Source organism: Thermobia domestica, chromosome 1 (genome assembly GCF_964235325.1).
Source record: "Thermobia domestica chromosome 1, izTheDome1.hap1.1, whole genome shotgun sequence".
NCBI classification, from domain to species: domain Eukaryota; kingdom Metazoa; phylum Arthropoda; class Insecta; order Zygentoma; family Lepismatidae; genus Thermobia; species Thermobia domestica.
The window spans coordinates 354,191,568-354,208,665 of NC_137454.1; the positions used below are offsets into that span (position 1 = coordinate 354,191,568).

At 35.2% G+C, this 17,098-nt stretch overlaps 1 protein-coding gene across 1 annotated transcript in view; it reads left to right on the forward strand.

The window, feature by feature from the left end:
• The first annotated feature begins 679 nt into the window (after positions 1 to 679).
• The window catches only part of LOC145668190 (sodium channel protein Nach-like), a 141,169-nt gene continuing 124,750 nt past the window's right edge, over positions 680 to 17,098 (forward strand). The window contains exons 1-2 of the mRNA XM_081735834.1: positions 680 to 852; positions 16,335 to 16,454. Of these exons, the coding sequence (XP_081591960.1) occupies positions 704 to 852; positions 16,335 to 16,454 (269 nt within the window). The 5' untranslated portion in view covers positions 680 to 703. The remainder of the gene's footprint in view (positions 853 to 16,334; positions 16,455 to 17,098) is intronic.

The window sequence follows — 17,098 nt, forward strand, 5'->3', positions numbered from 1 at the left end:
CAACCTGCCTTAAACTGGAGCTGAAATTAATATCGGGTAGGAAATAGTATCCTAGTCCAAGAGAATACATTGTGAAAATTAAAAATAATTTTAAGACCTGTGTCTACATTACAAGGTTATGACTAATTGTTTAGGAACATAGTGAAAATAATTTAGTTAACTACACATTTCGATAGCTTTAATACATAACTTTCTCCGGTACTCCTTTGGTTAATCAGTTAGTAAAATGGAAATAAACGTGGACCAAGTCAATTACTAATATGTGATTATTAAGGCAGATAAGATTGTAGTTGGTCGCATAACGATTTCTACCACCGTCTATCCAAAAAAAAGAGGCTTTGCAAATAAAAAAAATATGGATTACGAAGAACATAATTCCTAAAAATCTCCTCTCATCACTAAGTAGTTGCTCATTAATGTAACCTTCAATCACTAAGATCAGAATTATTATGGGAATATATTCAATGTTTTCACGGCATATGTTGCTACTGTGCCGAGTTGGGTTTATTTAAATGAATAAGGGTTCGTAACACAAACCACCGGAAATTCTACACTCCAACACTGTAGTAAATGTTGCTGATCTTATCCATTATTTTCCATTTAATTAGTAAATACGAAACTTTAAAATAGTTTTGTCTAGAAAACACTAATGTATATTCTTCCGATTTTTCGTAGGATTTTATGGTTTGCCTTATATATTTGTATGCTGACCATTGCCATTATCTCAGCACATTCTTTGTGGAACAAGTACTTCTACAGTTCTGTAACTTATGAGGTTAAACCCACTGAAGAGCAGTACTGGGCACCACCTGCATTCTCCATTTGTTCTGTAGGTGTTGAATATAAAGATGAGTAAGTTGGATTACGTATTTTCCGCAGATTAATTATTAATTTTTATTGGCGTAATATTTGGGGTTGGTAGCTCATCAACGTAAGATCTGAAGAAACAGTTATTATTTTTAATATAATTTATATACTGAATATATGAAGATAGTATAATTCTAAATAACTCTCTGCCCTACAAACAATTTGTTATTACTACTTACATACGTGCAAACTATTGGCCATAATTGCAAAATACATTAAGTCAATTATTGTTAAAATTTATATTATAAACACCTCCAAAAGAGCATTACCACTTGCAATTCGCCTTTTTCTACAATAGTAGGCAACCCTAAATGCTCGGTCATCGAGTTGATTGAGAATTCGAAAAACGTTGGACCAAACCTCAATTTTGTTACAAATATATCAGTGTGGCAAACTGCAAACAAGAGAATAAAATAAATTGTTTATAATGACTATTTTATCATTGTGAGCGAAATGTGTGACACAAAAAGTTACATAATGATCTTACTTAGCACTTCAAACAAGATGAATGTTACGAAATAGATATAAGAGAAAAACAGTTTCTTTGTCTCATGAAAAAAAAATGTAATGAGGAAACAGTTTAAATAGTGTAAAGGTTTAAAATAAAACCCTAACAGCATAACAACAAACATCCACAAGAAACGGAGAGACAAACGCGGACTAAGGGACACCATTGGCGTATCAGGCTTGCGATCATCCCATGTTAATAAAGACATGGAACCCTACTTCTAAAACGAGTTGTCATAATAATTGCATGAATAATTGTAATTATTATTATTATTATGATTACTAGCAGCGTTCACCCCGCTTCGCTGCGGTCACCCCGGAACGCAATAAACTTTGTTACTTAGATAATTTTTACTTTTTCGCTTTCAAGTGATATGATAAAAACCATAGAAGATTGCAGTAAATGTTAACATTATATCGCCTGTCATTTATGTTAACCCGCCCCGCTTCGCTGCGGTCACCCCCGAACGCAATAAACTTTGTTACTTACAAGGAACCCTAGGTATCTATCAGAGCCCGATTTTCATGAAACTTTGTATATACAGAGAGTACCTCGGGAAACTCGCACAGCCAAAATTGTAGCTGCAGAGTCCAAGACGTTGGGGCACTAGGGCCCGAGAAAGATCAAAAGTGGAACCTCAGTACATTAAGGACATGGTGAGAAAATGCACGTTTTTCTTTAAAAATAATCATTGTAACGACACGAAATGAGCATACATGGATACAAGATGGTCGATATGATCTGTTAAAAGTTATAAAAAGAATATCCGCCATCTTGAAAGAGGCCATGTTGAAACTGGTGCGATTGGTGCAAATGAGAATAGGGCCACCCGATGCATTAATTTGAACGTAAATAGCCACAAATACCTGTTGGTGAAATCTGTTGTGAGATTACATTATTCCTGTGCTTCTGGTAGAGTGGTTTAGTACAAGATGAGCAAAGTGTATCTTATGACACTCGAGCAGATGCAGATTATGGAGCGCTGTGAGTGGGATCAGTGGAACTAGAAAACCGAGCGAAATATAATTTTAGCACTACATCATTTGTGTCAGAGTCAACATGTAATTGGTCGGATGTGCTGATATGACGGGTTAAATCTTCATAATAATATCATGGTTGACATTAACTTGTAACTTTTTATTAGACTTAAATTAATTCGAACAGAAATCAGAACGTCATATCAGTCCACCTATAGCGCTCCATACCCTCCATCTGCTCGAGCGTCATAGGATACACTTTGCTTATCTTGTACCTAAACCATTCTACCAGAAGCACAGGAATAATATAATCCCACAACAGACTTCACCAACAGGTTTTTGTGGATATTTACGTTCAAATTAATGCATCGGGTGACCCTCTTCTCATTTGCACCAATCGCACCAGTTTCAACATGGCCTCTTTCAAGATGGCGGATATTCTTTTTATAACTTTCAACAGATCATATCGACCATCTCATATACATGTATGCTCATTTCGTGTCGTTGCAATGATTAGTTTTAAAGAAAAACGTGCATTTTCTCACCATGTCCTTAATGTACTGAGGTTCCACTTTTGATCTTTCTCGGGCCCTAGTGCCCCAACGTCTTGGACTCTGCAGCTACAAATTTGGCTGTGCGAGTTTCCCAAGGTACTCTATCTATATACAAAGTTTCATGAAAATCGGGCTCTGATAGATACCTAGGGTTCCTTGTTAGATAATTTTTACTTTTTCGCTTTCAAGTGATATGATAAAAACCATTATAACGCCTGTCATGTATGTTAACCCGCCGAGTGACACGGTCGTGCGGGTTGCATATAAATACGTTTATTTTTATACCTATGATGAACTAACAAAGGATTTGTACGTAATGGACACCTGAATGGTCAATTATCTCAAGACACTGGTAATTGAAAATTAAAGTGATATGATAAAAACCATCTAGGGTCCAAATCCTAATAACCCCCCAAAAATAAAAGAAATTGGTTCAGCCGTATTAGCGTGATGAGCGGACAAAGGATTTGTACGTTCTCTTTTATATATATAGATTATAGAAACTCGTTTACTTTTCAAGATCTTGGATTCTGCCTAAGGGTATGTCTGCATATAGCGGTCATTTGTGCATTTTTCTCAATGAGCGATCCCAAAGGACGAATGGGATGGAAATCTCTAAGAAAGAAGAGCAAAAGGCATTTTTATTGTAAATTCTAGATCAAAGTTCGAAGCAAATTTCTTTGACAGATGTTTTCATTTCTCATTTTGTTTTCGGGAAGAGAAAAACTTTGACGCCTCAGAAATTACAATATATAATATTGCAAATTTGCGAGTGGATTTATTTACATTGGTTCTTGTAGTAATCAAGAAATTGTCACTTAAAAAATATTGTAAAAATTAAGCTTTTTTACTTCATCTATAGCAAGTCCCCTAATTCCTCGCCTCCCTCCGCATGGAAGATCGGTATTGTTACTAGAAGACATTATTGTAAAAAATATGTTTTATTACAAGATCTATAGCAAGTCGTATGGTCCCCTAATGTCCCACCCTCTCAACACGGAATATCGATATCGAAAATTTAAATTGCTTCTTCCATACCTAAGATTGAGGGGGAAGGGTGTGAACCTAAACAAAAAAACTAAGCCAAAAAAGATTTCTTAAAATAAAAGTAGGTATCCTTCACCCTCAATTTAAAACTATTACTGTAATTTATCTTTTACCTCTCTTTGTGATTGTCATCAGAAAACATCGAAAGTTCACCTTCTTAACAATATACTCTATAATTTTTCAGAGCGAAACAAATCTGAGGATAAAATTCGTGTGATAATAAAGCGGAATTTTCTACAACATATTCATAACTCATTGTTTTTATTTTCTTCAGTGTTTGTGACACAGACTCAAAACTACAACACAGATAAAACTAGAAATGAGTGATTTATCTTAGCTTTTCTCTCATACTAAAAGACGCCTACATTTTGCTGAGATTCTAATTTTTTAAAATGTAAGTCACCTGACTGTGTTAATTCTGGCTAACTTGGTTTCGAGGTAATCGGTACCGAAAACTGTAAATCTTGTCTACTCTCACATCTCCACAGTTTGGCAAAATAATTTCGCATTTCTTGTTGTTATTTTCCGTCGTTACAAAAACACTTCTGATTGACAATATTCATGCTGAATCACTGAACTTACACACTTCAGAAAACAAAAGGCGACTGTTAACACCTTGTACGTAGGCCATCCAATATATACACTCTTATCCCACAACCGTGTCTGGTAGAGAGATTCCCTTTTTCTTCTCCTTTCCTTTCTCCCATATTACAATCAGAAACAACATCAGCACAATTATAATTTCAAAATATGCATGTATTAGTGTTAGTAATGTGTATTAGTGTCTCAAAGAATAAAGATTACACGAAACGAGATTCATAGGTTGATGTAGAGAGAACCTAAACATATCAATATAAACCAAAACCTGAAACAAATAGGTAATTACTAAAGGTATGGAAGTGAGATAAAGAGAGAAAAACAGATAGAAGAAGGAAGAGAAAATTTAGCACAGGTATAAATATTGAATTTAAACGTACTGAGGAAAGAAGCCAACAATATGAAGTTCCGTATCCAGAAATCCAACAGTAATATATAAATATTTTTCTTAATTTTGGTCAGAACTATGCGAATAAATAGTAGAGGATGCTTGAAAAATTCATTAAGTTACTTTCAAAATGAATACCAAAATAGGTGATAAAATTAAGTATTCAATTTCCAGTGAAACTGAGAAGTTCCGAGACATATCAAGGATCATGCACTCATTTTGGAGCCAGAAGTTTAACACACATCCTACCTTTCCTCGTGGTTCGGTTTCAAATTTGGTAGTGACCATTAAAAGTGCTGCTCTGAAATACATTATAATAAACCTACTTGGAAGGGTAGGTTATACCTCGCATTTAGACTATAAATCCAAACTGAATAAAGAAAGAAAAAGATAATATGGAAAAAACACAGAAGAAAATTGAATGAGAACTATTTTACTGCTAAATTTCTATCACAAAGAGCCCACATTAAATATACAAATTGTATCATAATAATAAGTTACAAATGTTTAAAAGGAAAATTATTAGTTCAAATGACAACTACACAGTGAATTTCAATATTTATTATTATTATTATTATTTTTATTATTATTATTATTATTATTATTATTATTATTATTAATAATATTACTATTATTATTATTATAAGCGTACTATTGAACTTGTACGGTGTAATTAGTACATAGTACGTTATTTTTCTATAATTGTTCTTGATTGTTTGTCATTTCGTTTGTTAGTAGACACTAATTTGTCTCCAGGTCGTCGAGTAAATGAATTTCGGTGTGCACTTTGTTGTAAATAACCTTACAGAAAGAAATCAATTTGTTCCAAAGAGCAGAACTCAACTTCTTAAGATTTGAATTATAGTTTCAGGTATCAGAGTAGGGCAGGGATAACATCCTAAACTCAGGAGTAGTATAGCCTCAAAACGTAGGTTCAACGCATGGTCAAGGAAGATGTCCTTTTTCAAAAAGTAAAGTCTTTATGCACATCCTTAATTAGAAACATTTAATTGGTCTGTAGTATCCACTATATCCTTTGTTAAATATATTTCGGATAGAGTAAAAGTTGGTGTACTACTAAAGTTCTAGACATGCAAACGGAAAATCAGGATTAGAATCCGCATCATGTATTATCATTTTTTCATAAAACATTACAAACAATGTTGGTTGGAGAAGTTACAAGGCAAGAATCCGAATAAAGAGTGCGTGTAGCCTTAATCATGCAGAGTAATGATAAGTAGTTTTAATATTTATATTCGTCTCTCTTTGCTCTTTCTATCCATCTTTTTTGACGTTTCCTTATCATGTCATGCATCTTTTTCTTTTCTCTATCTTATGAGCACAAAAGCACACTTTATGTGAACGAAACAAGTGAAGTTTCTTTTTCCCTGTGGTTTACCGAATATCAATTGAGTCACATTGTCACTGCAATGACCCGTTTCTGCTCTAGTGTCTTCATCTACAATTGCGAATACATCGTTATACCCGTAATAGGTGGAATCGAAAGTGGATATTCGGAACAGAAAAATGTTCGGAAAATGACTAGAAAATGGCAGTTTTTTGGTCATTTGAGGAGAGACTTTATTTATATTAATTTGACACAAAATTTGTTTCCATCCTATAACTTTTCAATTTGTAATATCCAGGTGTGAAATGAGAAATACGCAAGATTTGCTAGCTTTTTAATGTACCAACGTCCAATTTTCTTTTCAACTTTTGACATGATCCTTGACGTGTCTCGGAAACTTACAGTTTCACTAGAAAATTGAGTACCTAATTTCATCAATAAGTATGGTATTCATTTTGAGAGTGACTTAATTAATTTTTCAGGCTTCCTCTACGTATTTATTCGAATAGGTCTGACAAAACTTTTCAAAACGTTAAAAACGTTATATTTACTATTGGATTTCTAGGTACGTAACTTTAGAATGTTAGGTTATTTTCTTGGACCAAACCTAATTTGGTTACAAATATATCAGTATGGCAAATTGCAAACACGAAAATAAAATAAATTATTAAGAATGATGGTTTTATTATTGTGAGGGACATGGAAGACACAAAAAGTTACAAAATGATCTTACTTAACCAGTTGATGAATAATGAACGTTAAGAAAACATATCAGAGGAAAGAAGTTTCCTTTCTTTGTCAGAAAAAAAATGCCTAACAGCACAACTACAAAGATCCACAGGAAACGGAAAGATAGAGAAACGCAGATAAAGAGACACAATTTTCGTAGAAGACATGCGAGCCTTCAATGCAAGATAAAGAGGTAGTACCCCACTTCCCACACAGCAATGAAATATTTTCAAAACGTTTTTAAAACGTACCATAATTTTCCTTCAGAAAATGTATCCTACTTCCCTTAAGGAAATCCATATGTTTTTAAAAACATTTTCCAAATACTACTGAAAATATTCTCTGAATACACTCAGAAACGTTGGAGGAATATTTGAACACCATTAGAAAAGTTCTCGAAAACATGTTTTATGCGCGATTTCCAAACATTACTGAAACTTTATTTGAAATGTTTTATACAATGTTAACGGAATGTTTTTAAAGTGTTTCGCATGGAATATTTTAAATTATTTACGAATAACACAGACATAATTTGTCAAGAATGAATAATTTTTTTCGAATAATATTTTCAGAATGTATTGGGTAAATTAGTTGAAATGTTTTCTGAAGATTTCTAATTCATTTTTAACAAAGGTTAATGTTCTATAAAATAATAATTCTAAAATATTTTTCACAAATGAAAACATAGTTTCTGTACATGACAAAAATATTATGACAATATATTCTTATATCACAAAAATATTTAGTGATATTTTTTCTACGTCACCAGGACATTTCTGTACATGTATTTAGAGGATATTTCTGTACATGATAGAACCCAGAGACCGTAAGCCATCTTCGTTACTATTGCAGATATGAAAACAAGGTAAGATATGTAAGGATATTTTTAAATTCCAGCAGCAGTTTCATTCATATATTACTATACTGCCCAATAGTAACGAATAGTACAATGCATTCACTGTTGGACAACTTTGAATGAAACAAAGTATGGTTTGAAATTATTTGGACCAAAGAGAACGCAAAAAAAGACACAATGGAAGATATAATGCAGGACTCAATTTCATGTCTTTCGTGTTTGCTCTCTCTCCGAACTCTGTGGTTGCTACGGCACTGGCGTGAATATTGAAGTCGCATGTTTACCTTCCATTGTCTCCCTTTTCAATTCATCTTGGTGTAGCTAATTTCAGACTACACATTATTTCATTTATGTAGTGCAACATGACGCACGGTAACGTATTTCCTTTATTGGGGTACACTAGTACACAACAAAACTGTCGCTGGAATTTAAAGATATCCTTACCTCGTTTTCATATCCAATAGTAACCGAGTTGGCCTATGGCCTCGAACTTTTGCATCATTCTGTACATATACCGCATCTTTGTGGGAACAAATAGTGGGCTGAAAACAAGTCTTCTGTAGAATTTTACCTGCTTAGACACTTTTTCATCACTCGGCTTCAACCCGAGGAACCACTATGGCTCACAGACTCAAAAAAGGAAAACAATACCTTTGACAATCGCGCTAGAGTTTCTTATATAAGTACATCTGCGTATAACAGTCCAATGAGAACATCCTAGATTCTCGCAATCGCATTGAAGAGAATTCCATGTAGCAAATAGCACACGATTAGGGTTCCAATATGTTATTAACGATGTAACACTGTTTTCGGTCATGATAAAATATTATAGTCTTATTATAGTCCGTAACTTATTTATATTATGAATTTAAATCTAAGAATAAAAAGGCTTACAAAGACGCAAGTACATGAAGGAGAAATTTGCCTTAAGGGTAATTCAAATCTTTAACCAGGTGCCTAGGATCACTCTTTTTTCTGATTCACCAACAGTATCTCCGTAACTTATTTCTATTATATTAGGTTATTCTCGTTTTACAGTTATTTCCAGTAACCTCGAACGACACGGATAGGAACAGAGATACATAGAGGACATTTAATATTTCGAAGGTTCTCCCACCGTGAATCGAAACTGAGACCCCGCCTACTAAACTATCTGATAGGTGGGGTCCTTGGTTCGTTCCGAAGGCAAGTAAAATTGAGACGAATTACATCATGGTCCTGGGTTTTCTTGGGACACTAACTCTTTCTCATTCTACGATTTCGTACACCATAACTCACTTGGTTTAGTCTTCAACAGGTGTAATCGTGCAACGTTGAATGTAATGATTACATTTAGAAGTTGTTATTTCGAAGAAATCGGAACCCAAAAACAGTTGTACCTTAATGTGCCCATTAACATGTTTTTTAAAAAAAAACAATATACAGAAAAAACATGAGAAATCACAACTCCATTCAAAAATGAAACAGGAGACTCATAATCGTTAATATAAAACGAAACCATTACATATCGTTGGAACTTTTTAAAAATATATACGTATATTCTGAAAAGTGGCAATATAGTGACTGTTTTCAAAGAAAACTGAACCAAATTACGGTTCGTTTTCTGAATTAAACGAACGCATGCTGTTTAAACCGAACCCAATCCAGTGAACCGAGTGATGAGTCAATGTAAACTTGACCCACCACCCACCGTGAGCCACTTTGACAAACCACCTACCATGACCCACTCTGACACACAACCTCCATGACCCACTAGACCTACCACGCACCATGAGCCGTTGAATTATTGATACTTTTCAGTGGAAAGAACGGATGTAATTTTTATAGTCACAAATCAAGGTAAGTAGACCAACGTACAAAATCTTCAATTACAAATGTTATGTTTATTTTTCTCAAACTTTTCGGTTTGTTTTCCCTATGCTCTAATCGCTTCATATAATAAACAAGCTTCAGCAATTATTATGGTAGTAAGCGCATGGTAAGCATATATGGATATCTGACACGAAGCACTGTATTGCTTTTCTCTCAACTACAAGTAATATCTATCATTTTATATTATTTTTGCAAATTAACCCACTATCAGTTTACCATATATGATCCTAGTGCCCCTCCCCGTAAAGAACAAGTTTGAGAATGCTAGAAAACATCTGTTCATTTTCTATAAAGATTTAACATACTGAATTTGAGCTCCGTATATTGAACGTCTTGAGAGATAATCAATTTGTTTCGCAAAAAGTCGTATCCCTACTATCCCTTAGGAAATTATTATAATGAAAGTAATATTGTAACATCTCAGTTGCGATTAGGACCTACCTATATACCAAACTTCCTTTCATTTCACTGCCATTTGGCCGTGATGGTTAGGCACAAATATTTATATTCAATTTTTATATAAACAATTATATATTAGAGTGATTCAAAAATGTATTTTTTACAGTAGTTAGCTGCTGTAAAATCTCACAGGCTGTATGTCTCGGAACACAAGTAGTAGAATAGGTCTTATCACTCATATTACAATTACAATATCATATCCAAAATGCCTGAATTTGTATTTTTCAATTTTTGATACTCATCTGGGGTAAGTACACTGAAAAAAATAACAAGGGAAGTGGAGTCCTTGAAAGTAAAACGCAGACCAATTCAGCAGTGTTCAGCAGCATATTTCTAAATTACGCTCAACTTTATTCATAGGTGAAAATACGCGGTTCTGAATAGTTGGAGTTATCAGTTTCACGCCACATACCATAAATATAGCAGAAATAAAATGGATGTGAATGGTGGTCTTGGTGTCAAAGCGTACTAGCGCAATGAGCTAGCAATTATAATTGCTTTTGGTGTGGGTTCAAACCTTGACTAAGTATTTTCTTTTATTTTTATATAAAAATAACACCCAAAAAGTGATTTACTTACCTTACGTGTGCAGTTTTGCTATATGAGTCCACTGTATAAGTAACAGTAGTAGTAAGAGTATTAGAAGTAGCGTGGTAGTAAGAATGGTTTAGAAGGACCGCGGGGCTTGTTTTGTTCCATCTTGACTGTCATTGTATTAACTTAACCTCAACTGCTTCTTCAATGTCATTCGTATTTAATTCCAACAAGATGACAATTTTCTTCTATTACTACTATAATACACAATACACATACAAGAAGGTTTCGACAATCTCAAACTGCAAATAATCAGAAACGTGTTCTAGTTTCTCTGGTTAGGGTACAGTGTGAAGAAAATTATTCTGTTCAGAAGATGCTGTCGCAGATGGACGCTGGGTCAGAGTGGATCACAGTGTGTCACTGTGGGTAGTTGATCGCAATGGGCCATAGTGAGTAGTTTGTTGAGGTGGGCCACGATAGGTGGTGGGTCCTAGTGTGTCACAAGCTGTTAACCCACTATCCACTTAGCCACTCAGAAAAGAAGACTCACTTGACACACCGACTTTATGACCCATTCCAACTGGTGGAGCACGTCTAGTACTTAGATTGTAGTTACTGTTACTATTGTCTCGTGAAATCAACTGATATTATGTTGTTCAAATTTGGAGTTAAGTCCCCTATAGTGCGCTCTTCCACCCCCCATATATATATATGGGGTGTAAATGAATTATACCGACAAACAATAACAGCTGATTTCTTACATCAAAATAAGAGAAAAAGTTCCTATGATCCTGTGGGAAAAATTGCATAGTTTCAGAGCTAAGGCTGTGCAAAATTTCAGGAGGCCCTATTTTGAATTCGAGTAATCGTGGAGTAGCGGTCCTTACAAGCGATTAGGAAGTATAGCCTGCACAATCCAAAAATGAATATCTCATTAATGTTCAACGGGTGTGATGAATACTTCCTGAAGGATGAAATTCCCAGACATGCCATCAGCCAATTTTAAGATATGGTCAGATTTTATGATTCGTAAAAAGTAGGCAAATGATATGCAGCCGTAACACGGAATCCTTTGGCGCAAAGTTGGGCGTCTCTCGTACTCGGAAAAGAAGTATGCTGTGATTTTTCCTTGCACGCTTATAAATGAAGAAAACGTGAAACATACCGTGACGAAATATATCGCATTACACATTACTCCGAACACAAGATCATATAGCGGCAGGTTCCAAACACTTTCCACTTCTCTCCTAAGCACTGGATGTTGATTTTTGTCAAGGCTTACCTCATGCTTACTTTGGACCCTTTTTACCCTCATGGTAAAACTCTGAAAACTCTACTTAGAGGATATTTGAGAATTATATCTTGTGCGGAATACTTTGTACACCGATTGATAATTCATATAATATACATTTTTTGGATATTGTATGCCTGACTTCTTTTACGCTGATAAGGACTACAATCAAGTTTCTGGAATTAGAAATACAGCCGTTAAAATTTAGCTTTAGATTTTGAGCAGGCCTTGCTCTGAAACTATTCAATTTTCGCCCATAGATTCATCTGAAATTTTCTCTTATTTTGATCTGAGGATTCATCTCTTACAATTTGTCTACATAGTCCGTTAATATATATATGTTGTTTCAAAACAACAAAGACAATGTTTACGTGGTAATTCCTGACACCAATATAACACAGAAAGTATAGAGCAGCGTGGGTGCACGAATGCTTCCTTTCGGAGTTATAGCCTGACGAAAATGAGAAACATTGAACTTTAAGAGGCTCACAGTTCCAAAACTATGGGACATTTTTCAGACACGTTTTCGGGGGTGTCCGGTGAAGACCCATGAGCACGATGTTATCCATCTCAAGCTTACGTACTTTGGGAACGAATTTACTTACCTCGATTTAGGACTTGAAAAATTTCAACAAATTTTCCACTGAAAAGTGTCGATAATTCAGTAACAAAATGATTAGACCATGGTAATTTCAATGAAATTCATCGTAATTTTACTCATGACAAGCACTGTACCATTTTATGTCGTAAAGGTCAGGTACAGTACATCGTTATTGTAACAGAATGGTGCTTCTGCGATTAACCGTAGAATATGAAAGTCTGTTTAGTTAGAATTTCACAAGCTGGTTTTATTATAAGTGTGAACTCCATAGTCGGCAGAGAGGAGGTCGTGGATCAAGTATCAAACTGAAAGAAATCGTGTTTTCGTGGGTCAGTGGTTTATGGTGTCTGGAGGATCTGAGTGCGTCATGGTACGTGGTGGGTCATGGTGAATCGTGGATCAGAGTGGGTGACATTGGGTTAGTCGTTCGTGGGTCACGGTGGGTCAGTGGGTCGTGGGTTAGATTTTCAATGACACTCGACACGATTAACAAGTCTGGGTCTGGTTAAAGCTTGAAACAGAATGTGTCCGTTCATTTGAGAAAACTAACTGTAATTTGGTTTAGTTTTGTTTGAAAACAGACACTATATTGGCATTTTTCAGGATATCCTTATATACAGGGACAGACAAAAAAAATCTGGAAACACTTCATACAGGACACGTAAGTTTGGACCTCCACTGTACAACACGTGTTGCGTTTGCCGATCGAATGTTTTTTTTTTATTTTCAATGAGTTGTGTGGATGTTTCTCTTATGTCAGCAGTAACCTGTTCAACTGTGAGTGTCGTGGTGTGAAGGTCGTGTGGTAAAATGTGCAACCTAACAGACTTCCAAAAGGGATGATTGATGGTGCCCCTCTAGTTGGAGCTTCAGTAACAACAGTGGCGAACATTGTTGTGATATCGAAAGGCACTGTATTCAATGTTAGGACGGCATACACAATTCATGAGCAAACGACGTCCGCAAAGCACAACAGTGGTCGAAAGACAATCCTGTCAAATAGAGACCGGAGGGCATTTTAACGGTTTGTAGCAGCTAAAAATAAGACAACTGCAACGAAGATTAAGTCTGAACTCAATTCCGGCGCACAGAACACGGTTTCATCTAAAGCAGTGTGACGGGAACTTCATAAAATGAAAATTTTTGGCAGGGCCGCTATCGCCAAACCACTGGTCACAGCAGTAAATGTGAAGAGGCGTAACCAGTCGTGTGAAGACCACAAGGCTTGGACACATAAGCAGTTGGAACGCGTAGTGCGCTCCGATGAATCGACCTTCACCTTGTTTCCAACAACCGATCGTGTTTACGTATGCAGAACATGGTCGCAGGCCTACGATACAGACCGTCTGCTCCCAACTGTAAAGCATGGGGGTGGTTCTGTTACAGTATGGGCAGTGGTATCGTGTTTTTCTGCAGGTCCCATCACAGCCCTGCATGAAATGATACGTGCTAAGGCGTATTAGGCAATTTTTTGGGACCAGGTTCTACCGTTGGCACAAATATTGTTCGCTGATTGTAATGACATCTACCACGATGATTTCGCACCCTGTCACGCTGCAAGCACGGTAAAATCATGGTTTGAGGAGCATGACCAGGAGTCATCACACCTCCCCTGGGTTCTACAATTACCAGAACTGAACATCATTGAGCCATTGTGGTGTGAGTTAAAAAGTCATGTTCGGTCTCATTACCCTCTACCAGTATCAATTAAGAAACTGGAGCATGTTTTGAAAAAAACAATGGTACAACAGTCCACCCACCACGATTCAGGAGCTGTATAAGTTCATTCAACGTCAGATCCAAGCTGTTTTGGATTCAAAAGAAGGCCCCACACCATACTAGGTATGATTTTCACACTTTTGCAAACGTTTTGGATTTTTTGACCAACCCCTGTAATTTGGAAAGGTTCCTAACGATACGCATTATGAGACTGATGCTTCACTTTTGAATGGAACTACGATTCCCAGTAATTTTCCTTCTATATATTTTTTTCTCAAAACACGTTATTGAGCAATAGAAATTACAACTCTTTTTCGGTTCAGATTGGTTTGGGTTAAAAGTTTGAAAATATAATCTTTACATTTGATGTCCCACTTCTATGCCTGTTAGGTTGAGGAATGCAGTGATTGAACCAATTATGATGTACGAATTGGTGGAATGAGAAAGAGTTAGTGTCCCGAGAAAACCCAGGACCGCGATGTTCTTCGTCTCAAGCTTACTTGCCTTGGGAACGAGCGAATAGTGGCATTAAAAATTTTAAAGTTGCCTTAAAATTTGGCTATACATACTTAAAAGTAGAGATTTCGGGGAGGGGATCCTTACCCTCAGGACACACTTCCGCAACTACCCAAATTTTAAACTAAAGCGTTCTACTTAAATTCAATGTAGAAAGTATTCTGCTGTAGGATTTAATGAAAAGGAACTATAATAAAAACAACTTAATATGACGCAACAGTAATGCATATAATAAACACATTTTTAGGATATGCAGAAGTAATTATAAAGCTTTGCTACAAAAATACCTACACAGACCATAATTCAATGAGCTCTGAAACACAAAGTATCAAAATCGCGTACAAAATTCATTCTACAGAGCAATTGTTACTTAAATAATGGACATACACTATTCGAGAATCAGGACAAGACGAGAAATGTTTACGATACTTTTCATCTCTTCCCAAATCTCACCTCCAAAGCGAGACAATAATTTGAGTTAGCCTTTTCCCGTCTCCAATATTTTTTTCCCAGTTTTATTTTGTTTGTTTTAGAAACGAGATGTGAAATTCCACTTCTCGTGGACAACATTAAACAAAACCGAAATGCTCTATCCAAATGTCACGTTTCTGCTTGCAATGGAATGACCTGAGCCATAATTCACTCCTAGCTTTTAATCTTCTACGAGATAATAATATTTATAATAAGTTTGTTATTATTACTATTATTATTTCTAATGATTTGATAGCTCAAGTATTGAAACATCCGATTATTCAAATATCTGAATATAATAAAACTTATATCATCACCAATCAATCGCCATCTAAAAACGTAAAGTAGAAATAGTTGCGCGACGTGGATTCAAACGAAGATCCTTAGGATTACTGATCAAGCACCTTGACGATTGAACCGCAATCACTACGCGGTTTACGATTCGTCTTTATTGTAGTTACGTCCGGTTCCTTTGCCTCCGCTTGCTAAGTTGTATATTTCTTCGATTGAACATGTCTTTTGAATTTTTTTCATGATGTTATAAGTAAATAATAATATTCGTCAAAATTTATATTAATAATTTGAGTTGTACTTAAAACTTTGGTTCACAACTTTGTTTCTTCTACACATGAAACTAGAGGTATGCCAGATATAATTATCATATTCTGCATTTGTTTCAAACTAGTCACCATAACCTGTCCGCCACGTTATATTTCTCCTGTATCTCATAGTGTCTCATAAAGCCAAAGTGCTAAATGACGAAACTATAATACTTATGTAGTTTTTCAATGTGAATATATTGTTTTGCTCAACAAATATTTTGTTTCTGTTTTAGTATATACAAAGCAAAGCCTCTACTTATGGAAAACAAATATGAAATTTTCATGTGTAATATATGCATAACATTTCCATTAATTTTTGTTTTAGGTTATCTAATGTATGTGCAATACTATTTGATTTTGAAACTCTTTGCTAATCGGACATTTCTGTTATTTAGGGATAGTGACAAGATTTTTAAGGACTGCATGATTTCAGGAAAATCTGTCAGCTGTGGTTCAGTCATAAAGCCGATAGCAACAAATATTCCTAATTGTTTCATTATGAACTCACGACAAGTGTAAGTAAATTATGTTTTAATCAAATTGCATTAAAATAACGTGATGTTGAAAAATAAGTATAACGCAGAATTTTCTTGCATATCTTCTGCACGAAACTTATATTCTAGTTTAATTTGGGTTAATATGGAACATGCCTTCAATAAATACATGTGTCTTCAAAAGGATATGAAATCGGAAGTAAATTTCAGTAGGTTAATAATTCGAAAGAATACTAAAATGACTTATATATGAAAAAGAAAATACTATACAGAAGTGAGCATTTTTTCTATGTTTAAAATGAATTGCAGGTACAATGAATTGAATTTGAGTTGATTTTGAGTATAATGTCCCTTTCAGCAGCGAGACCATATGAGAGGTAAACCTGCTTATTAACGTGGAATCCGAACCACATGAGCTCTCGCCAGGAATCGAACCCAGGTTTTTTAGTCAAAGTTGCGCACGCCGCTAACCAATTTCCACGAAGGAGCTCCAACAGAATTTAAAATCAATTGAATTATGCTACACTGTTTAGATGTAAATCTTATTGTTGTTGTTACTTAAATCAGAATATGCATTTATATATTTTGCATTTATTCTATTTGATCATTTCGGAAGACAATAGGTGGTTAGTGATACACATAAAGCGTCTATTAAGTAAATAAGG